The sequence below is a fragment of the Anopheles coustani genome, chromosome 3 (assembly GCF_943734705.1).
Source record: "Anopheles coustani chromosome 3, idAnoCousDA_361_x.2, whole genome shotgun sequence".
Lineage (NCBI taxonomy): Eukaryota > Metazoa > Arthropoda > Insecta > Diptera > Culicidae > Anopheles > Anopheles coustani.
Genome location: NC_071288.1, coordinates 70,706,669 through 70,730,698, shown reverse-complemented (window position 1 = coordinate 70,730,698; position 24,030 = coordinate 70,706,669). Strand labels below are relative to the sequence as shown.

Genomic DNA, 24,030 nt, shown 5'->3' with positions numbered 1-24,030 from the left:
TCTTTGAAGGAATAACACGATTTACCACTGCATTTTCCAACCAGCGGCAAGTGCTCGAATTACTCATCTTGCTTGTACCCTGCTTCGAGTTGTGTGGTGGATTTTCCTGGTACTCCAGGGCGTCGGGTGAGGCTCGGAGATTTTACAAGCGGAATGCAATAAATTCCGGTAGTGCAGCGAAGCGTGCTACGGAACGACGGCGTCTACTTTCGCGAGGGGAGTCCTCGTTGCCGCGTTGTCAATATTTGTGCAGACAATCTATCAAACAGCTCCCCTTTTCGCCGTTAACATCGTTGGGTTGTTGTTTGCTGCGCGGAGCAAGATATGGCACTCTGGGATTGGGTGTGGAAAGCCGACCGATGGATCAAAACTCGTTGACAAACGCGCGCGTCTGTTGGTGAGTTGCCGCTTGGCACGATGTCATGAACGAAAATCAGGAAGATGATGTTACGTCCTCAGAGATAGAAACGTAAAGCCACGAAAAAGAAGCGGACAGACCATTTCCTTAACTGCTTCCTAGGCAGGGAAAGTGTGGACAGGAAGAGAAATAAAACAAAATCCCTCATTCTAAGAAAACACTCGCTGAAGATGCTTCTGGTAAGGCATTTGCCTTGCGCTGACGATGGACAAGAAAAAGTGCAAGAAGAAACGATTGATTAGTGGAATCGATTCCCAATTGCCCTTAAAGGATTTGAGTGGGATTTTTCCCAAGAAAACTGAGCACTTCTTGTGCCTTGCGCTGAGCAGGATAGGACAGTTCAGTGGCGATCGGAAGTCGGGTAAGTTCATTAAGTGTCACCGTATTTTGATGCCTCGGTTTAGATCTATCTTCCTAGCGCCCGGGATCATTGGGGCGTTAGTGGAAGAAAATATTTATTTGCCTCTGGCTGGAACTCGGTGACAAATCACGTGATTAATTTGTCGACGAGTAAAACTGTGGTGCAGTTTATTGTTAAGCTCTTTATCCGATGGAAGAAATTGTGATGTTTGTACAATAAGTAGAACTAATAGCATGTTTCCAGCTTTCCCTGGATTTGGTAATTTAAAAATAGCTCGACAAACTTATAATATTTTGAAATTAGTTGTTAAATTATTTTTATGAAACAATTACAAGAAATTCAGATGCAGATGAATAAAACTGCTAAATGGAAATAAATGAAAAAATGTTCTTTATACAACAGGAATTAATCAAAAGAACAATTCTTTCCTGCAGTTGTTTAATTGTATTTAAGTCCGTTTTTCAAAACAATACGATAATCGAGGACAAACATCAACCTACTGTTGACCAAAAAAAATTACCAGTTCAGTTAATGAATAATGAAAGATTTGTCATGGACGTTTTACTAAAATTGGAGGAAAATTTCATTCCAACATGCGTAAAAAACCTCTAGCTACATTACTATTCGACTCATCGGTGGATAGAGATATCCGATTTCGCGGAATACTGTATCCCTTTCGTGAGCGTATCCTTGAGCTTCCTTGCTGGCTACGATAAACTTTAGCTAGAGATCATTTCCTTTTGCCGTGTTTACCGTTCTGCGAGTAGACACTCGACTTTCTGAGCTATTTTGTGGGTTTTTTTTTGCACCTTCCCTAAGCAGAAACTCCGATGAGTATTTGGTGAATTTTCGGAAAAGTAGTTTCCATCACTGACCGTACGGTGAGCCGTCACATCGCCTTACTCTAAACCGGTGCGGGAGGTGTCTTTCGGTTCCATCAACTCGCTGAACCGTGGCGAACGATTCTTTCAGCAGCTCGACATCCTTCAGCGGCATCCAGCGCTGAAGCTTCCAGGACAAACAGAACTAAACGCTCGCCAGGGAATTTACCGCGACATCCTTTTCCTCCGACAACGGATTGATGTTAACAGCCGTGGACATGAATATATGTATGGATGTGTGTGTAAGTGGTTCTAGTAGCAACGACCAACGTCTTCGAGGTCACGCTTGAGAAGCTCTTTCAACCTACTATTCGATCAAATACATGGCAAGGAAATAGTTTGGCGAAAGTAAAAGTTTTGGCTCCTTCTAACAGAACGTCAACTACGTCATAGGATCTATCATATTGGCACAATCGTCATCTTTTGAAGCCCTCGCACAGTGGTCTACCGAAAACTAAAACAATTTTACATTTATTGTGACTCTTCGGAAAATCATTATGAAAAGAACAACCTCTGTAGCAAAATAAATGAGATAGATTTGTAGACATGAAATCAGATGGTATACTACAAGACTTTTTTTTCATTTTCAGCAAGCAAGCAAGAGAAGATGTTATATGAAATTAATGATATTCCCTCCGTTTCTTTTTTAAATATGCGGTATAGTTTAGATTCCTCAAAACTTTGCTTATATCATTCGATCGTCATATTTCAGCTTCAAAAACACTTTTTCATCTTTTCTTAGATTTCTTAGAATTGTTCTTTTAGTTCGGTTTAAAAATACCCACTGTGCGCCGTTGCTAAGGTTCCGATAAATTAGTCGGCACGTGGCCTCCCTCGACTTTACCGTCAGCGGAAGTTGGAAACTATTTCGAGTGCTCCGAGCAACGGTTCATTTCCTCTTCCAGCCCAGCGAACGACGACAAGGAACAGCGCTTTTCAACTCATCTCAACATTGTCTTTGATTACAGCCCATCTTATTACGCGATAGGAAACCAACCAGCTCTAATCTCACCGCAATCTGTACTATTTTTTTATGGTTCCTCCTCATTGCTTGCCATAACCTAATCGGTTTGCCGGCGAAGTGAAGGGTTGCTTCTTCTATTGTTTCGGGTTTGCCGGAGACTAGAAAATATTTTTAAGTAGCATTTAGTAAACCACCCTGAAAAGGATCGCAACGATTTACGCACGATTGCGTCACCATGCGTGAATGAAATCTTCGGTCCTTTAAAACATAGAGGACCGCCTCTGTCAGTCGGAGGTCGCGGAGGACTAAATTCGTTAAGTCGGGAAAAAGTTCAAGAACGGTCCGCTTTATTCCCACCGTCTGGAAACAATAAAGGATCATAATTCTGTTATAGTCCGCTCCGCCCCGATGAGGTACGGGGTGGCAAACACTAGATATGTAATTGAATTCTGATGCACCCCGTTTTTTTGGGGGAACCCCGGAGCTGGGAGAGGTTGCCACCAACACCATTTGACTAAGATGGGTTGGAAAAAGAAAAAGGGTGAAAATGGGGAAAAAAGGAATGCAAAGATCGAAAGGGACTACCGAGTTTTATGGCGCTGTGGTGATTTTTAATGCCACGCTCAATTATGCCGCCACTTCACCTACATTTCGGTTTTTGCAGTAAATGTGATTTAAAACCAAGATACCGTGCCTTCCTTTGCAGACGTTGGGCTGAAGCAATAGCATGGAAAATAGCATATGAAAGTCACCGCAAGAAGCGTCGTGGTTGTGGTGTGGAAGATTTTGAGCGATTGTTCTTTGTCTTCCGTAGGAAAGCTTAACGATCTAGCATGGTGGAGTGTAATTTTATGTAATGAATTTTATCACACGTGATAAATCATAAATAATGAGGCTGTTATTGGATTTTTTCTAAACAAAACAGAAAACACACAGTAAACACTGTCTGGAATGTGTGTTTGATACTAGATATTTGTCCAGTGATAATAGTCCCTTTCACGACCAACAAAATATTTTTCCCATCTACAAAACTCGTTACTGTATGTTCAACTATTATCAAAACGATACTTTTGCAACGAAACATCAATGAAAACATTATGTCAAAGGCGCAAATGTTTTTCTGAACGAATAAACAAAAAAGAACTATCAAAATTAATTGCTACAAAAACAAACCATTCGTGCGTTCAACCAACAACAACATACTAAGTTAGTTTATTAGACTTGATGAATTTATTATTTTTTTATAGAAATGGCTAAGATTTTGTTTTGGAATTTTCAATATGCAATTTGTATTGGAAAGCAAATAAAAGAAACTCAGACATCAAAACTATACTCGTCATTTATTTACTTTTATGGTTCATAGGGGAAAATATTTCCCATGAAATTTAAAAAAAACTTACATATACTGCTAGGGTTTTCTGGTGATATTCTCTTATTTTACACTCAGTCTTGAATAGCTTATAGTCCTGAAAGGGTTAAATATTGCACGTTTTAAATCAACCTCGTCTAGTACCAACACGTTTTAAAACCAATCATCTCATGGAAGGCAAACATGTATAATTTTTATAGACTGTGTAGGATGTTTTCTTTATTGGACAAGAGAAAAATATCTATCATCAATTTGGATAGATTACTTGTAATATATTTTTATTGCAAAATACTCAATATATTTTTACCATCTACCATAGACCTTAGGGTGTAGTTGAAATGTTTGTAACACCTATCAAATTAATCCGTAATAGCAAACATAAATATTACTTCGCCTTCAGCTATTCAGTTCCGCTTTGTCCAGACAATTAAGCCTTAAATCAAGAGGATTAACGCTGCCCGCCGAATCCAATTCATCAGCTAGAGGGCAACATTAACGTGTACGTGTGGACGGTGTGACTGTGGTGTTACTAAATCGGTGGTAAAGATATTATGACCAGCTCGGAGGAAAATAATGTCCAACCGGCGTGCCCTTGGGCAAAGTTTGTCAAGCGTGACCAAATCGTCTGCTTCAACTGAATTAATCCGCGTTAAAACCACCGATGAAAAATAATAAAAACCTGTCGTTTGCGAGGTAGGGCCCTTTTTCGGCAACGTTTTTCGTTTTTTTAGATGTTGTATTCGTCAATTATTTTAAATTTTGTAGCTCCCTTCTAGGAGGAGGTAGTAACTAAACCGGTCAAATTCGGGCATAGAATTTTTAGAAACTCAATTACAGGTGGATAAAAACCTATGAGGATCACTCCCTGAAAACTAATTACCAATTAAAAAAATAACGTAGTAGAAACTTGTCAAATGTTAAATGTGAAAAGCATGATTGAATTATTATAACTTTTGGTAGAGCCGTGACTATCACGTAAAATGATGATAAAAAATCTTCCACTTGAGTCGGCCGTTCAGCTTCCACCGTGTTTAATCGGATTAGCTATGCACCGACGGACTATCAAAAGAAGCATCCGTTTTGGCGATGAGATAGAAATGCGCTGGCTCATGAATAAGTCTCCCCCATGGTTACAGAACCGTGTTTTTGCCAAGTCGTACTTTCTCTCTGTAGGTTACAAACAAAAGTTAGTGCAAAACAGGCGGTAGCTTCAGGTGTTTTCGCCCCAATACTAACTCTGTGTGTCCTTGTTGGAAGGGAGTTTTTTTTTCGTTTTCAAATTCGTTTCCGTTCTAACTTCAGCAGAGGGCAGCATTCCAGGTGAAAAGTTCCGTCTACTGTCGTAAAAGTCATGCCATTACCGGGTAAATGATGAAGCACTGAACCTGTACACATCTCGTCCAAAGACAGTGGAAACAAGAACTGCATATTTTATTCGCATAGAGTACGAAAAAAACGTTGCTTGGCCGAGGACTATTCCGGTGGTCCCCAAAACCACTAACAATCCTTTCAACTTTAGAGCGAACTTACCTGATGATCGCTTACGAACACAAGTTGATGCAAAGTACATTGATTTGATTTCAGAATAAAGGAAAAATCGGAGAGTTAAATTTAAACATTCACTCTTCTTGTTCACATTAATTGTTTACTGATGTACTTTCTCGCTTTGGTTTCCATTTTAAGGTTGGATACTTGCACTCAAACGCAGCAGAATGCAGTGGAATCATGTTTGTTCTTTGGCAAAACGACACCGAACCGTCAGGAGTCGGCTCGACTGATGTCGGGCACATTGTGGAAGTTGCTAGGATAATCCATAATTTTCTCGCGTATGCTGAGGAAGCAGATTGCGTCCAGCGATGAACTGAGAGCGACGTTTACGAAAGAGTCTTCCAAAAACTATCCTTCTGTGGGCAGATTGCGTCCTGGTGTTCCTAAGCTGCCCGGATCGTGAGGCCAGAAGAATCGTCACCGGGACTCGGGGGCGCATCAGTAGTGGCAGTTGAACGGCGCAGCTCCCGAACTTCCCGAAAGGGGGCCGCAGCCGGGATGGCCGTGACCCGTACCGCCGTCAGTTTAGTGGGCGCAAATTTATTCATCACCATCAATCGCATCATCCTCGGGTCCTTCAGCAACATCGCGATCGGCATCGGGACGTGCTACTTCCTCGCCCCGACCGGCCCAGTGTACGCAGCCATACGGCTCACGCAGCGCAACAACCATGCCAACATATCGGAGCTGCTGGACAATTTGCTGCGCGGCTACGACAACAGCATTCGGCCGGACTTTGGAGGTAAGCCTGGACTCTGTTTGTTGTCTTTTGAGGAGCGCGTCCGCTTCGAAAGGGTCGGCCGAAAAATGGATGAAAGGCTATCAAAATGTTAATCGTACAAAAACCTCCTTCCCCGCCCCTACACTCGATGGTTTCCGGTTGAACGAAGAAAGCGATTGTGATTGCGGAAAGCCATCAAGGTCCGGTGACAGACGGTGAAAACGCTAGTTCCTAATGCTATACAGTGGGATGCCCCTGTTCCGGCACTATTTTTCGTCGGTTTGTTCCACTTGTTGTCCATCAATATTCATTATCGTCAATGGAGACCGATGCCCCTGCTAACCCCGGTCGGTTTTTACGGTTTGACAGATGAATGTCATTTGCGGTGGCCTCGGAAGCTTCGACGCTCGAAACGCTTAGCCCTTCGCTGCGCCAAGGCCAAACGAGATGAAGTAGTTGCTTTCGCGAATCCCATTGGATTTAATGGTATGAAAACGATGGCACAAATCAAAAAGCAATCGAAGCGTAGAACTAGAATCTGGACATTCAAATGCAAATGATCCAAACGGAACCATTGCATTGCATTAATAGACCTTGCGAAAACATCAGTACGAGATTTGCAAATGTATTAACAACTACAATCTCCTAAACATTGTTGCTTCTTCTGGATTTGGGTTGAGCCCGAAGACAGGGATCACAAGTGTTTGTTAATCCAAAAATAATCCAAAAGGATGTTAAAATTACAAAATAATATTTTATATTAAAAGAAAATTAATGAATCGCTCTTTTCTCGTAACAAACGGCATACCCTTTAATAATATCTAACTTCTTTTACCATCTTTATTCTGCACACAATTCATTGGAACTTGAATGATTGTCGATCACAGGACCTCCCGCGGTGATCGAAGTGGATATAATGGTGCGCAGCATGGGGCCAATCTCCGAAGTGGATATGGTAAGTAATAACTCCTAGAGTCAAGAAGTAATTTTAAGTAAACAGGGGGATAGAATAAGTTGAGCATGAAACTGCTGCGAAGAGCTTCCAATGTAGCAAATCAACTCCGCTTTTGATTAGATCCCCATTCAAAGCGGTATTTTTTATCACATATTTCTTAGTACATGTACTAAAACTAAGCGTACATGCCTTGCTAACAAACAACATCCCCAATCAGTGAATTTTTATTCTTGTTTGAAATTAAAAACACAAATCTTATCAAAAGTGTCATTAGAAATGGAAAGAGTCGGTAAATAAAACAGGCCTTCCAGACAGAAATAACTATGATAGAGCTTGTTGGAGAAAAATAGCCAGATACAGATAGTAACAGGGAAAGGAATATAGACGCAAAGGTTCGGAAAAGTGGAAAACCACATGAAAGTGTTGTGATGGAATGAGACCGCACAGTGTTGGCCGAAAAAAGGGCTTGCCAAAAACTTTGACCCAACCAAAGGTGAAAAAGGGCCGGTTTGGAGAGCGTAGCCCCGTCGACGGAGCGAGTTCGTGGTCAGCCAAGCAACGGCCGATCCTTCCGCTCCGGGAAAAGGTTACGCCAGTGCGTTCGCAGGACGAATCTTTATTTGATTAATTTCACTCAAGTGTTGTGATTTATTTCACATTTCATTTGTTTGTTTGCCTTCCTCTTCGTTGGAGCATTTTCACCCCTTTTCGCTTCTCGACGTGCTTCACATCAGTTTGCACCAGTTTTTTTGTCTACCTACCTGGCCATTTCTCGGCCAGTTCCTTTAACTTCCCCCTTCTGCCTAAAGTGCTTTGTTTGGATAGCATAGTACTTGCACCAAGTCAGCCCCCAACGACGGCTTTTACACAACCTTTTGACCGCACTACACAAGAGAAGAAAGGAAGATCAAACAGAGGAAGAGTATAAAAAGTGCACCTTCATCTGCATACTTGCCGCCATAGTTGGGTCTCCGAAAGTTTCTTCATGGGTACGTTCGCCACACAGGAGTTTTTGTGGTAACATTGATATTCCTTAGGGTTGCGTTTTGCTTTCTTTTTTTTCGCGTTCCCATTTCTTCGTTACATGTATTCGCCTTCGACCGGTAAACACCGATGGGAAAAGGATGGGAAAGCAAGAACCGGAGCGTCCTTGCTTGGAGCTCCTTTGGAACTAGTAACGAGTTTAGGTTCGAGATCTTCTCCCAACCGATCGTTCACTTTTTGTTACCCTGCCCCAATAGGAGTAAGAAAGTGGCAATGAAAAGAAAATACATGAATGAAAGGCAGTGGCTTTTGTCGGTGCAAACAAAATAGCGATGAAGATTATTAATACGGCCAGGATGAAGGAGAACGGAGTTTAGTAGAAAGTTACGATGGAGACTTCTTGCCATTCGGAATATACGCTTACATGGGAACGAAACGGGATAAGGGGGACAAAAAGGATAAAAGTGTTGTGGTCTGAGTTATTGATTATTTCTTTTTGTGACTGTGTTGTATACCGTCCGACATACTTCCGATTGTGTCTGTTGCCCCGGGGTACTTTACACAGGGACAGGTGAACTTTTATGTTTACATTTAAGCGATTGCTTTGGAAATCTGTTCGATTGTATAGAGACAGACAACAGTAGGAGGAGATAACTTTGTCATTGTGCTAAAAACTGTTTATAAAGCCTCTAGCAAAACGTTTTGAAGGGACTGGCACATAGAAGTTGGACCTTATTGGGAATGGATGTATTGGATGCTTCAACATAAACATAATCAAGAGAAGGTAAAATAAAAAGCATAGTCGGTGGAAAGACGGGTACCATTTTGAGTGACAACATAAATCACCAAAAAATCCTCTTTAAGCCTAAAGGAGTTGGACTGTGCATGTGCACTTAATTGAATCTTTCTTCCGTGGTGGTACGAATTGATAAACACTCAAAAACATGTTGATATAACGGGGAAACGACTTTTGCCATTACGACACCTGAGCTTCAAATTTTAATTGCTTGAAATATTTGAAAGATGCTTGATATTCCGACTACGGACCTTTGTTTCCTGAAGAGATTCTTACCAGGTAAACGGTGAGCAATTTTGTTTTATTTCCATCAACCCTTCGCTATGGTTTGTTGAAATCCGATTTGCCTTTCATTTGTTCATTTTCACCATCAAGAGCATCTTGAGTGGTCTTTTATTTTTATTCTAATAATTTCCCCCATTTGCCCATTGTTCTCCCGGCAGACCTACTCGATGGATTGCTACTTCCGGCAGTCGTGGGTCGACCGGCGGTTAGAGTTCAGCGGCGCCCAGGACACGCTCGCCCTCAGCATCTCCATGCTCGGGCGCATCTGGAAGCCGGATACGTACTTCTACAACGGCAAGCAGAGCTACCTGCACACCATCACGACGCCGAACAAGTTCGTCCGGCTCTACCAGGACGGCCGGGTGCTCTACTCCAGCCGGTAAGTGAAAACGGAAACGGGGTTCGGTAAAAACACACTCGCACACCTCGGCGGCGACTGGACGGTAAATGAATCGCTATTAATTTAGCTTCCCGGTAGCCCGGTTTCGCCTAATCACACACGGCAGAACGTGGGAAGCTGTTAAAGCTTGCCGAAGCAGCTGTTGAATGTGTTGTACTAATCGATTTAGTGTTGGATTCCTTTTTGCTTGCCTGCCGCCAATTACTTGGCCCGTACCTGGTCATACATAAAGCACATCGGTATCGATCATCCTGACGACTGGAAACATTGTTTCGAAGCTGCTAATGGAACTGCACATTCTTCACTTCCGTTTTACTTGAGCGCATTCATTGTCTCATGTGTGTGTATGTGTGTGTGTGGTACACATTTGTAGTCATTCAAAGAAGCTTGAATGTAATCCTTGATGAGCATAACATCCAATGCTAATCGACTTTACTTAAAATATGTACTCTTATTTGATAGTTTGATTTGTTTGCACCGTTAAAACATGAACCAGTTATTATTGTTAGTGACGTTTTAATAATTTAATAATATTTTAAATTTAAAATAAAAAAAATTACCAAAATAAATATGAAATTACGAACACGTTTACTACATTTCTGTATCAGAATACGAAGAATATAATATTAAGAATATCGATTTCAATGTTATAAGGATGTTTCTCTGTCACTTAGCGATTTAGTTTGTTTAGTTTAGAATCGACTTTCCTCCGATTAACACGAGCAAATATATTTTCTTTCTTCTTGGATTAAGTTATCATGCACTCGACGGGTTAAGTAAAAAGTCGTTCTTTCAATATGTTTTGTAAAAAAAAGCTCCATGATGCTCTTTTAGGGTACTAGTGCACTTTTTCCCGCACGCATTTTGCGAACAAAAACCAGTGTTCGTTTACTTTTTTTCCCCCCCGCTTAAATCGGAGATAGCCGCGCACAGTGGCTGAAGTGTCAACCGAAACCCATCAGTTTTCCATTAATTGACTCGCGTCCGTTTTAGGGATCCATTTTCCCGGCCCGCCTATCGCTTACAGTCCAGTCCTTTGAAGCGACCGAGAATGGCGCGCAACAGACGGCACGGCATTCGTTTCGAATTTCTATTAAAGCATTCACCGGAACCGACGTGGCGCGAAAACGGCGTTGACGCAACCGACAGAAAAAGGCCCAAAAATGGCAAATTGGGCACTCACTTAGGGAACTAGAAAAAAAAACAGGAGAAATAAGAGTCGGGGTTTTTTTGCCCTATCCGCACGAGAGCTTATTTGATGTTTCAACGCCGCTCTAACCGTACGGTCCGAGTAAAGAAACACCCTCGGTTAGCTCGGTATGCCGTTGGTTATTTGCTGGCGGTCAGGGCAAATAGTAGGACAATATTTGACCAGCTGAAGTGTGTTGTTGCTACTGAGAAAATAAATCCTCTGCTTCTTGCACGACAAATAATATTTAGCTTTCGCTTTTCGTCATAGGAGTCAAGAATACGCATCATTTTATGTATTGTTTTGAAAATTACTAGTTTTCTCTTTGAATAACTAATAATTGATCTCTCTGTTTTAAACTATTTTCAACACTTCATCAAAAGCCACGATTTTCTCACTTCCCATTAAGTCTAGCGCGTGCTTACCAGCCACTGGTTGAACAAATCCGGCGACCTTATCACGTAGCGCATAGAAATGGGAGACAGAGTGCTGCAAAATGGCCATCGCCGATCGGCAAACTCAATCAACCTCACTTCGGGCGTTTGTTTGCTCGCGCTGTCGAAGTGCGGATCGGAATTCATCAATAATCGGGAAAAGTTTCTGCTGGAATTGTTGGTTGGCGGTCGGATGTCGGGTTGTTTGAGTACGAGCCACGCCAACTGAACGTTCAATCCGAGCACTGGCCGCCAAAGGCCAAAGCCGTGAATGGCCATCGTGGGAGCCCCACGATTGGTTGGCGGTGGTGGTTGTCTCCGCGCCTCGGAGGATCACGGTGTTTTGCTTACTTTTGACGCTTGATTCCCTCCGGCGGTCGGAATATCGATGAAATCCCGGCGAACGCCGAATGAATCGATTGTTTATGAAAGTATTCTGCAGCACCAAAGGATACTTCCGCGCTCTTAAATGGTGGCCTAGTTGCGGCTTACGGGCACAGTTCCGCTGGAACGCACCGAATACCGCTGCTTTATGGACGTGGAAACTACTTTCAACCGGGTAACTTTAAGCCACAGAGCCCGAGCTGGTTGGGCTTTACAAGCGACATTTGCCGGAAGGACAGCACTTGAAGTGCATTTACCGAGCGATCCCTTAACGATGCAACGACGGAACGTGTTTCCGGTCGACATGGATATTGCTAATGAGATGGGCACGGAGAGACGTCGGTTCAAACGAGCTTTGGTTCATTTGACACGATAGTCTTTTATATGGTTAATTTAATTTTATTTCAAAGCTAATCCAACTATACAGAACGCGTTGGTTTTCATTTCAAACGAGAACTAATTTTCAACAGGGAACTGTTTTATTATATGACACTGCTAATTTTTCAATTATTTCTTGTAATATAAAGTTTTCAATAAATTTAAACTACACAAGGAAAATGAATTCTTCTGCACAATATCTTGAAAACGGTACCGATATACTGTTTTTGTATGATTTTAGTTGCATTATATAGTAAGTTTGGAATACTAAACTACAAATTTTATGGATTTACTAAGAAAAATTCCTGCTCATTTAATAAAACAAATCTGTATTACTCTCTTCAGAAGTACAGTTTTATCGAATATCCATTGATTTCCATAAAGTGAATGTAGTGAATTGCTCAATCAGATATTCGAAAGAGAATGTTTCGTTGAAATGAAGCGACTCCTCCTGGGCCTTACTCCAGGGATTAATTGGACGATGGAGAAGTAAATTAAATTTTGCTCGAAAGAGTTGCTTCACTACTCTATACTGTGATTGGACTTCAGAAAAGTCACTAGGAAAAGCTCAACATAACCAGATGAATGATGGAGCCACTTTAAAAAGGCTGGTAAAAGTCTATCTGGTTTAACAGAAAAGAAAATAACAATATTTGTATCTATTAACATCGTGGATAAATATTTCAATTCTTAAGTATTGAACTTCTTTGCAAAACAAATAAATTGTGGCACATTTTTAAATAAAATTTGGTCAATAGTCTAGATTCGTTCTAATTTTTCTTTTATGGTAAAATGGAATCATTGAATTATTTCATCGTAAGGTGTTGTTCTTTGTATGAATGTATTACTCTTCAAATTCTCTTCCTTAAATATAAATAAAATTATTGAACACGATTTCATGAAAAATGTTTCAAAATGAGTAAAAACCGATTTTTTTTATGAAAATTGAGTGCACCCAGCCAAAACTGGAAAAACTGTCAGTGCATTCGATGATTGAATAATGCCGATTACCGTAGGCTTAGATGGGTTTCTTATTACCCGACGTTGCCAGCCCTCATTGTAGCAAATTGCCAATTATCGTTCCATTAGTGTTTCTGCTTCATGTCCAGCGTGCAGGTCCTTGGAAAATTCAGTGCATGTTATCTACTACCGACAAGAGGTTCCTTTATTTGATACTTTCTAACGTTATATTGTGTTTCTTGCGATGTAAATAGATGTTGTTGGCTATATTCTCCTTGTTATGAATTTGTAAGCCTTTTTTACTTTTCTCTTCCACAGACTTACCATTAAAGCTGGCTGCCCGATGAACCTCGAGGACTTCCCGATGGACACACAGCGATGTCCACTGAAATTCGGTTCGTGTAAGTAATGGTTACCAGCTCCCTATTGTCAACGATGGTCTGTACTTGAGCGTCACAATAATCCTTTTCGGTGTTCGAATTAAGACAGCACAGTTCGATTTAATATACTCCTGTCTACACCGAACGTTCTGCCATTTCCTTTCAAGATTTGAATTCGATGCAACAGAGCTTGAAGTTCAAGATTCCTGAATTTCTTTTGTAACGATTGTTGGTGCAGTTCTAAGGGTTTTTAACTTAACCGGTGTTAAGTATTTATTCTAGCAGACCGTAAAATTTCCCAATCCGAAAAATATGGCGCTTAAAATCAAAACCACATCCCATACTGAAAAGAAAATGCTTGATCTGGATTTTGTTTATGTTATGACGCTGCCATCTGTTTGTTTGACTGGCATTCCTTTCCAGTTGTACTTTAGACGCACTTTGAAGTTGAAACGAATGCATGAGGTCTACGTCTCGTAACGTTTAAAGAAAACGTGTATTCCGGGAAACAGGAAACCAGTAAATCACTCCTTCAACGGCGTCACTCCCTCCCATCTATCGGATGTGGTGCGATCTTTCCTGCTTTGCAAACTTTTGCTACATCAAGCACAAAATGTTGGCGTCACTGTGATTGGAAAGGGGGGAAAGGTAAAGAAATGGAATAAAAAGAAGAAAAAAACTAAGGACCAACGATGCACACCGCCCGGAAGTCGATTGCAGCGTACCGGAACGGGGTGAATTCGTACGCCAATAAAATTGTTGTTTTACCTCCGTGTTTGCATGAGAGAGCGTTCGCTCGGTTTGAGGTGCATGAAAGTGCACAAACAGGGTCAAACTTTCCGCAACTCACGCCTCGAAAACTACTCCATGGTGAATGCAACCAAGAAGAAATCCTATGTCGGTAGATTGCCACACTCATACATGTGTGTGTAGTTTTTTTTATTTGCCTACGCTTCGAATTGTTTATTCCGTGCAATGCAATTCGGTTTCACGTGTTCACTTAGTCCTGTCAGAAAACACTTTGCTCGGCTTGGTGGTTTTGTTTTGGAGGAGCATAAGTAATGGCGGCATTAATTTGAATAACTCTATCAACTGTGTGGTAAACCAGGATCTCCCAGGATGCAAACCAATAAACGTCAGTGTCTATGGACGGAGCTTGTAGCGTATCGTAGTAAATCCCCATAAGTTGTAAAGATATTTCTCGGAGAGGCTATCCCTATGATAGTTTCATCACTAATTTAACATCTTCTTTGGGTCAATTTTTTTTAAACCTGTACGATATATTGTAATTACACCATAGAATTTGTTTATTTTTTCTTACATATAATATGTTATAAATAATTAATTTTCTAATTTAAAATCGTCATGGAAAGGATGGACCATATTTGAAAATATTTTTATCACATTCATATTTGTGTACTTCGTTTATAATTCCGTGCATCATCAAATAACATGGAATAAATTCTCTTATATACATATTTTCAACGTTTTCTCACGGTTTATCAACAACTCTATCTGTTGCAAATCTCATCTTATGGCAATGCCTTGCCGGACTGTCTACGGATTAGTGGAATTCTTGTGGCACGCGTAGTGCTTGATTAAATTAACTCAATCCTTCATGGCGTTTAGCGTCCACCGAGGCCGACGAGGCAATTCCATCTTCGCCTGCTCGATGTGTTTTATGAAAATCTAATCATGGCGAGAACTGGCCGCTCGATCGCAAACGGTCGTGCAAACCGTGAAAGACGTCGGGCCCATAATCAACCTCAGCGCTTGTCATTTGTATGCAAATTCACTTAAAGATCTAATCACCAACTTCACACTGCGCTTTCCGATTCGCCGTTGAGCAATCGAACGCGTGGGCAAAGTAAGCCAACGGAGCGAAGGTGGAAGTTTAAATCGTGGACACAAAACAAAGTTGAACACAAAAGCTCCCTAACTGGAAATGTCTGGCCATAGTTTGGGGGGCAAACCGTTTGACGCTGAAAGCGCATAAATTAATCTCGGGCAACGGAGCTGCTGCCCGGAGGTCGTGGGCAATTTTGCGCAACCTCAAAACGGCCGCAGTTCGGGCGAGGCGTGGGGCAACTGGTGCAACAACAAATATCGTCGCCAAATTGTTTGGTGAAACTTTTGCAAAAGCATATCAATTGCAAGTACAGTGCGTTTACGGAAACCACTTCGCTAGCGGAAGTCGGAGCGGGTTTTCCAGTGGTGGCGTCAGAAGCAGTTCCCGATGCCGGTCCGAGACAGGCTTGACAATCAAAAGGCAGCGAGGGAAACGATGAATATTCATGGAGTACATCGTAAGGATGAAGCGCGCACTGACTGACAACAGAAAAGAAATGGATTACAAGAACGCATCGGAACTGACGCAAATCTGAGAATGAAAGCAAATCTTTCCCGGCATGAATGACAGCGAAAAGGAAATGTTTTCAAGAAAAGGGAGGAAGAACCAACGATTGCACTGAAATTGCTTCCCGAGATGGGGGTGAGCTGTGTCCGATGCAGGATGCACTTATTTGATGTTGTGCTTTGTGCAATTTCCCCGTCAGCTTTTCCCCTACATTTGAAAAATATTAATAATATTTTATGAATCTCATTGATTGATGCTTTCAAAATTTGGTTCTGCTTTACTTGTTCTAGTTTGTGAAGATGTTGTATGAAATGTTCTAAATTTTATACTTCTCTGCTTCAAATCATCTTTACCCGAATAGAATTGCATCTTTCTTTCCCTTCTTCACTTCGAAACCTCCTCTGCAACAATGTATCTGTAGTCCTTTTTCTTGTGTCGTATCCTGTTAATTACATTAAAGATGGGCGGCCTAATGAGTAGTTTCATCGTGGCGATTACGACAGAATTATCCGCCAGCGAATGGGGAAAGACTAATTACATCAGTGCCGTCCGTCGAGCCATTTCCACGGGCGACCGAAGCCACAAGCCTCGCGAATAATCTTCCGACACTCATCGGTTTTGTCGGTTCGCTTCCTTGCGGCCTTTTTCCTTTCCTTCGCAGTTGGATACACCACGAACGACGTGCTTTACCGCTGGAACAGTGGCCGCTCAGCCGTGGCCATCGCCGAGGACATGAAGCTGTCCCAGTTCGATCTGGTCGATTGCCCGGCCGGAAACGTGACCGACCGGGTGGTGCACAACACGGCCAGCGCCGGTGCTACCGTCCTGAACGGGGTGAACAACGTCGACCTGGAGCTGGGACTTGGACTGGACGGGGGCACTGGCCGGGCAACGGGTGCGTCGGGTAACGGAGGCAACGGCAAGCTGTATGTCTGTAAGTATTGGAGAGGGGCGGGTAGTCAGTGGAGTCCTTTTCGTAGAATGTCGTGAAAAAGAGATTATCAGCAATTTAGGTTTTGATTGGAAATTAAAAGTTAATTCCAACATTTCTTCTACTTCGCATGAGCTTCTGGTTAGGTGATATTATTTAATGCCATTTTGAACGACGCTATGAATAGTTTAACTAAGAGATGAAAATTATAAGGAAAATTAGGTCTTAGGCTGAATATGTTATCACCCTGTTATCCATCCATCTTACCAATGGTGGAGTCGTAATCCTTTTTCACTCTAGAATTTCTATAGCCGGAAGTTCCACTTGGGATTGCTCATTCATATTCATCATGTTTGTACCCATAAAAACGCTTCCGTTAATAATTTTTCCAGTGCGAAAACCCCTCAGAACTGCATAACTTGTGCTTTTATAACTTCATCCAGTCACTAAAAAAAAAGAGATGGCCAACGTATAAAGAGGAAATTGCTACGACATGCACTCCAAGTGGTCTCATAGTGTACCATGTGGAAACAGTTTTCCATTGTTTTTTTTTAATCTTAACAGTAAGTTGAAGCTAGTAAGAGCGACAATTGACATTCAAATAACAGATTTTAGTGACAATTAAAAACATATTTCAATAGTCTATAACGGAATGTAGACTCAGTAATTGCTATAAAATTGAAGAAAAATGGTCAATTTAGTGAAGAAATAATCAGCTAAAACGGCAAGGCCCACATATACACCCAATAGTGGCGTTCTGCATTCAATTTGAAAAGTGCTGCCCGTGCATAATAATGGCACGTGTGGCATTTTCCCAACCCACGCCAAAAGGGGCCAATGTAAACCTATCAGACCATGAATATGATTGCTGATGAGAGTTCTTATAGATGTAAAACCGGCCCTAACCATTAGTCACTAATCCGCATAAAACTTGTGTAGCTGAAGATTGCTCTCTGATAGTTTCAGTTCCGAAAATCTGCGTAGTCTGGGGCAGTAGTTGCGTAGCAGAATAATTGAACTTTAATCTACTAGAAAGTGGGTGTTTGAAAAGGGTGATGCCACAAAGCCTTCGGTGCTGTAATTGCATTGAATTCTTCGAATGTATGCTTTCTCAATTTGCGGGTTCTTTTTGTGGCTTGTTTATCTCATTTTTATCGGACATTTGACTGAATCAGAACAAAAATCAAACGGGACTTAAACTGCAAAAAATCAGCTGAGGTGAATGAAGAGAAAATCCTTAATCAATTATACTGTGCAAAAGGATGAATTCTAGTTAAAAAAAAAAACAACTTAGCTTTGCGAAGCTAAACAAAATCTGTTTTGCGATACAAATGATGTCCGCTTCCCAAGTCGTCACTTTTTAAATCTTGTCTTTCTTGACGAAAAGGACCACATCCCTCGTATACCATTTCTGCTGTTAAAAAATTCCAGCTCTAGCGCTCGTTTACGCTTGTGAAAACAAAAACAGACGGAAGCTTCCCATCTCAGGTGGAAAACAAAATAATGGTTAAATTTCCCTGGCAGCCGGAAGTTAATTTATTTTTTCATTCAGGAAAAAAGTAATATAAATCTGCGGCAATGGTTTCGCCGATAAGCAGCATAAACCTTTTGACGTTACTTTGTTACTTGCATCTTTTGTGAACTGCAGCTACTTTGTATAGTTCTTATTTGATTCCAGTGAAACATGATCCTTAAGAAACGGTCGCTAAAAGTGGATAAAATGAATTATTTAAATTTTCCGTACCTTACATTTTTCATCATTTGCTGTACTTATTCCACATCACATAAAGAGTCTCACAACCATGTGGACTCACAAACTTTTTTATCGTAGCCGGAAGCGGCGTGACAATTTTTATGACAAATAAAGGAAAAAGGATTCGTGAAATCAAAACTTTTTAGCAACTCCATGATGCTGGTTAGTTAGTTCTCCATAAACTGTCACCAACACTCACATGCTTCAAAAGTACTTAGTTTTACCTCAACACAGAGTGACACATTGTTGAGCCGATTTGATGTGGATGATGTCCATACAGACCAGAGCCCATCGGTTGTTTTTCACCACCCCACATTTCGCTGGGGTGGCAATTCTAACAAAAAGTAAAAAGGAAAAGAGGAAAGCGAAAACGTGCGTGAAATTTGGCACGCTATTCGCAGGAAATCCTCATCAGCAGCAGACGCACGGCAAGCAACAATCACATCAGCTATACAAACGTTGAAATTGATAACACAACAAGTGGTAGCGGAACGAGCCGGGAAACCTGTTTTTTTGCGATAGGCGGAAAATGTCTAAATCCTGCGGGTCCTGAACACTTGTATGGTAAATGCGTAGCCAAAACGTGAGGATTGTATCGGAATTGAGAAAATACGGATTTAGTCTATTAAACCATTTATGACCAAAAATGTGCCCGCATATCATCAGTGAGATCGCTTTGGCAAACAAAGTTGTTCAAAGTGTAAAAGAGAAGCAAAAAATAATGTGCCTCAATTATCGTTTTTTAACCTCAACTGCAGGAACGTTAATCGATAAAAAGACCAACTTTAAATTCAAAAAGTATTTGTAACGGCAACAGTTGTTGAATTATGAATCATGGTGTCAAAGCATTTTTCATCGTCATGATCACCATCACCACCAATCGATATGATGGGCCGTTATCGTGACAAGCATTCGGTACACCCATTCCGACATATGCACAAGAAGTTCATCAGAAAGGCGTCACGCTTCAAGAATCCTCCCTCCGTCGTTCGAGAAGCGGAAAACTCCGAATGGTACGAATCAACACCAGGGCAAACAAAACCTCAAATTATAACCAACACACGCACAGGACACAATGAAGACGTTCCAACACTCCGTTTTGGCGTTGCAAAGCCCGACAGGATGTGCTACTTCTTGCTGCCGCCGAGGGCTAAATTTCGTTTCCGTCCGGATGTGAGCCAATCCCGGTGTGAAATTGACGCCAAGCGTAACCATTTGTTAAATTTTAAGAAACAGATTGAATTTACACATGCCGTTTATACTTCCTGTTTAATGTCAATGAAACAGTTTCCTACTTGAAAACCTTATCTTTTCCACTTTATCTTCAAAAATGTTTTACTTCTAGTTTTCCTCAGTTTTTCCTAAAATACTTTCAATATGGTTACGACATGATTTGGGATTTTTGTTAAACTGTGTTTTGTTTGTTTCATGTTACTTTCGGTTACTTTTTTATTTTTAAACACATTGAAAGGCATCAACAAACATCCTTCAATGCTCCATCAATTTTGGAAAGTCTGTCCTCGATGTACTCCCAAGCCCATCCCGCAGCTACTACCCCTTTGCTATTGTCGATATAGAATACATTAATACTGTGATAAATAGGGAATCATCTATTCAAATAAGGCGCCTGAACAGGCCAATAACCTAACTCGTCCACCTAGCATGCTTTCCATCGTCCTTTTTCATATCGGAGCGAACGAACGAACATCCTGATACGCTTTTCCTGCCCGCAAACGCTGTGGTTTGACGTTTTGAAGTCTTCGAACGCAAAAGGGGGACCATATTGTTATTCATGTTTCCACTCCGAGCCGAGCAGCACGCACTAGAGGAGAGGGTGTATCGCACTGGAAAGAGTAAAGATTGTTACAGAATTAATGGGAAATTCGGGATGGGTGAGGCCGGGCTCTGGTGTGTATGCATAGATGATAAGAGGAGTTGATTGAGATTTGCATCGTTCCAGCCGAATATTCGATGCTACTGGTAAGCTTCCACCTCCAGCGCCACATGGGGAACTTCCTGATCCAAGTGTACGGCCCGTGCGTGCTGCTCGTCGTTCTATCCTGGGTGTCGTTCTGGCTAAATCGCGAGGCAACGGCCGATCGGTAAGTGTGCTCGTCCTGTTTGTACTCGACCCACCCCAGTTAATCGATTACGCCATCACTTACTTCTTCATCCTCCAGTGTTTCGCTTGGCATCACAACCGTGCTGACGATGACGTTCCTTGGACTGGAAGCGCGCACGGACCTTCCGAAGGTGCCCTACCCGACGGCGCTCGATTTTTTCGTGTTCCTCTCGTTCGCGTTCATCTTCGCGACGATCATTCAGTTCGCGATCGTGCACTACTTCACCAAGTACGGTTCCGGGGAGTGTTACTTCAGCGTGGACGAGCTGAACTCCAGCTCGGACGAAGAGGATAGCGAGCGGGAAGACACCAACGGTACGGCACAGTCATCCCAGCATCATCACTCCATCAACATCGGTCCGTCCTCGTCGGGAACCTGCGCGGGAAAGCGATGCTCCGCCATAACCTCAATCAGCGGCCGACAGGGGGCGGGCGGTGCTGGTACAGACTCGCGCATCGTAGAGGTCATACCGCTGTCCATGTGCTCCTTTCCGATGACTCCGATGCGGAAGACACCAAAGTCCTCGTGGACGGACGTGACGTGCTTCGGGGGCGGTGCCTGTGGGGGCCCGGAAGACTCCAACGGAGATCCATCGCCACCGGCCGGGAGCTCCTCACTGGGGGATCGGGTGGGCACGTACAGTACCACCACCATCACTACTACCTCGTCCTCGTTTACGTCCACACCGACGGCTACGACGTCGTTCGGTGGCAAGCCTCGGCGGCGATCCAGCACTTCCGGTCCTTCACATCGGCTCCGAACGGTGCAGCACCTTACCATCGACGCACCAACAACACCGAGCACCGAAACGGTCGGTTCAACCGGACACCGGACGCGACGGCGCAGGAAACGGGAGCCCCGCTTCAACTCGGTGTCGAAGATCGACCGTGCTTCGCGCATCTTCTTTCCACTGCTGTTCCTGGCCATCAATGTGTTCTACTGGTTTCTGTACTTGTCGCGCAGCGAGCGGCTGCCACAGCAACACCACAAGACGGGATAAGATCGAACCGGGTGAAATCGCCATTTTCAACAAATGGCAACTGCTAGACTAATGGGGCTGTGGGTGTATCAAATTTAACGTAAATCGAAAGCTTACTACCGCGAAACCTGTAGAGAAGCTTGTAAACGAAAAATGCACCCTTCCAGGCCAGCTGCGATTTACTCAATTTTTAAACTAAGTCGGTCGAACGGAACGAACGGAATGTAGTGTATTAATCAGTTTACCCCTTTTAAAAAGGGCGCTCAAAGTCTTCAATTGATTATGTTGTAGTTGGGAACAGAAAACATACGATGCAGCAAGCATAGTAGTAACTTTTTTAAATTAAAAGGATCGTTGCGTAGTGTAGTGCTTGTAAAATTGCCAAAAATACATGTGCCAAAATAAAGCAAAATGAGAAGAAGAATCCTGTTCCTCGGAACATACACGGAGCCAACGACGGCAATGGAGCAGAAAAAGGAACGAACCAACCACTAAACACTACCACTGTCAGTTAGCAGTCGCGTGGGACCAGATGCGCTTACTAGGATGAATTGAAAACGAACGAATTGGCTTAGTGTGGCGAGTCGATGACGCATTCCTTCCAGGTGCGGTGTGCCAGGTGTGTGGTGGGGCACCTGCAGAGTGGTGAGATTTCTGGTCAATTTCCGGCAGTCGCTCCTGTAGTCGCGGATAACCGCATCACAAGTTGTTAGCAGACAAAATGTTACCACTAGCAGAGATTTAACGCAGATTAACGTATGATTATCATAGTCAAACAGTAAACGATGTTGGATGTGTGTCGGCAGTAGTGAAATAAATTATCTGTAAGTTAAACTTTGTTTGTTTCGGTATCCGAACATTAAGTTGTTGTGAGTGTAAGTATTATATTCTCTTGTAGGCGGCAAATAACAAAGTAAAAAAGGAGAGAACCAGGAGAAGTAAGTGGACATAAAATAATAACCTGCACTCTTCACTTTTTAAATATCTGGTTATGGTCTTTTTTATTTAAATTGTGAAGTAATTGTTTGACAATTGATTCACTGGGTATATAAAAATCACTCGAACTTATGTGAAATTTTTTCCATTATAATGGTTTTTACATGAACGGCAACAAATCCCCAAGCTTAGCTAAGTATACGTCCGGAACAAGTTTTTTAGTTTCCGGATCGTCTGATGCTGCATACTGTTCAATATCGGTTGCTTTATGGATACCCGTTTCAACTAGCAGGGTTTGGAAGTCACAGTTTTTGCCCAACAGAATATCCGTATTGCACCGGTCACCTATCATCAACGTGCGTGCCGGGTCGACGTTGTACTGCTTGCGAATGATTTCACAAATGTGAGGGTTAGGTTTGCCCATCACGATCGGTTTCCTTTCGGCAGACGTTAGGACGGCGTTAACGATTGCTCCCGTTCCCGGGATAACACGATCCGGCATAGGGAATCTTTCGTCCGTGTTCGTTGCAAGAAAGATAACGCCGGGAAGGTTGAGGTACGAGGCAGCTTTCATCATTTTCACAAAACTGAAATGCTCGTCAAAACCAACGATAACTGCTCCAACGTCCGGATCAGGAATGAAGTCGGCAACGGTGTCCGCCAAGGTGTCCCGTAGCGTATCCGGCCCAACGCCAATATGCCGTATACCCACGGCATCCAGTTCTTTCGTGATACCCGTTGAACCGATAGTGTAGACAGTTTTTGAGAATCCTACATTCTTCAGGTACTGTGCTGCAAGGTAAGCGGTTGAGATTATGTTATCCTGAAAATAAAAACAAGTAACCAAAACATTTGTTAAACATTAGACAATATGAATCACCGTGTCCTCCACTTACAATAGTCACGTTGAACCCCAATCGAACCGCTTTCTCCACGAACTCGGGTCGGGTTTTAGTGGAGTTGTTAGTGACGAAAAATAGCTTCTTGCCGTTCTCGATGAACTTATTGACGACTTCCGGCGCTCCCGGCAACGGATTATTGTCCACCCAGATCACCCCATCGCAATCCGTCAGGACCGTGTCGAAAGAATCGATCCATTGTTTAATTTCTACTTCAGAAAGTGTTGCCAGGTTCTTACCGGTGTACTTGGACATCTTGGTTAAGCTGTAATATCCAAAGAAGGAAAGTATTCTGTTAACACCGAACAGTAGGAAACCAGCGCAGAGTTTCTATACTTACGATCGCACAAAATTCATACAATAACACAATTAACTAGGGATAAAATAAACAGTCTCGTAAGGAAACCCCGGCAGTCGAAATGCTATGAAACAAATCTGACATTATGCAATGTCAAGCTCAATGTCATGGATGCAGGAATGAAAAAAGAAAAAGAATATGGAATTTAAAAGCAATTCTTTTAAATATTTCTCAAAATGTCCTATTGGAACAACCGATAATATGTTTCCAAAATCTAATTTAGGCTTTCAAACAAATGTCCACCCTGTGCTGGGTTTGTTTACATCGGCGCTTCAACAATTGGTACGA

At 42.3% G+C, this 24,030-nt stretch overlaps 2 protein-coding genes across 2 annotated transcripts; one reads left to right on the top strand and one right to left on the bottom strand.

Moving 5' to 3' along the window:
- The first annotated feature begins 6,039 nt into the window (after positions 1 to 6,039).
- On the top strand, positions 6,040 to 21,570 carry LOC131259935 (gamma-aminobutyric acid receptor alpha-like). Its single transcript, XM_058261551.1, has 7 exons — positions 6,040 to 6,283; positions 7,150 to 7,217; positions 9,441 to 9,661; positions 13,346 to 13,428; positions 16,425 to 16,697; positions 20,408 to 20,549; positions 20,628 to 21,570. Exons 1-7 carry the CDS (start codon positions 6,040 to 6,042, stop codon positions 21,568 to 21,570), a joined length of 1,974 nt encoding a protein of 657 aa, XP_058117534.1.
- Positions 21,571 to 22,539: 969 nt separating this feature from the next.
- LOC131259936 (glycerol-3-phosphate phosphatase-like) lies at positions 22,540 to 23,809 on the bottom strand. The gene is made up of 3 exons (XM_058261552.1): positions 23,725 to 23,809; positions 23,382 to 23,649; positions 22,540 to 23,308 (listed from the first exon to the last, which is right to left on the bottom strand). The coding sequence occupies exons 1-3, from the start codon at positions 23,739 to 23,741 to the stop codon at positions 22,646 to 22,648; spliced, it is 948 nt and encodes a 315-aa protein (XP_058117535.1). The 5' UTR covers positions 23,742 to 23,809; the 3' UTR covers positions 22,540 to 22,645.
- Positions 23,810 to 24,030: the final 221 nt, after the last annotated feature.

What these genes read in the sequence shown, in the direction of transcription:
- LOC131259935 (XM_058261551.1), top strand. Translation starts at nt 6,040, where the DNA reads ATGGCCGTGACCCGTACCGCCGTCAGTTTAGTGGGCGCAAATTTATTC. An exon ending in CATTCGGCCGGACTTTGGAG is followed by an intron (nt 6,284 to 7,149) that starts GTAAGCCTGGAC and finishes TGTCGATCACAG; the next exon opens with GACCTCCCGCGGTGATCGAA. An exon ending in CAACGGCAAGCTGTATGTCT is followed by an intron (nt 16,698 to 20,407) that starts GTAAGTATTGGA and finishes GCATCGTTCCAG; the next exon opens with CCGAATATTCGATGCTACTG.
- LOC131259936 (XM_058261552.1), bottom strand. An exon ending in TGGGGTTCAACGTGACTATT is followed by an intron (nt 23,309 to 23,381) that starts GTAAGTGGAGGA and finishes TTTTATTTTCAG; the next exon opens with GATAACATAATCTCAACCGC.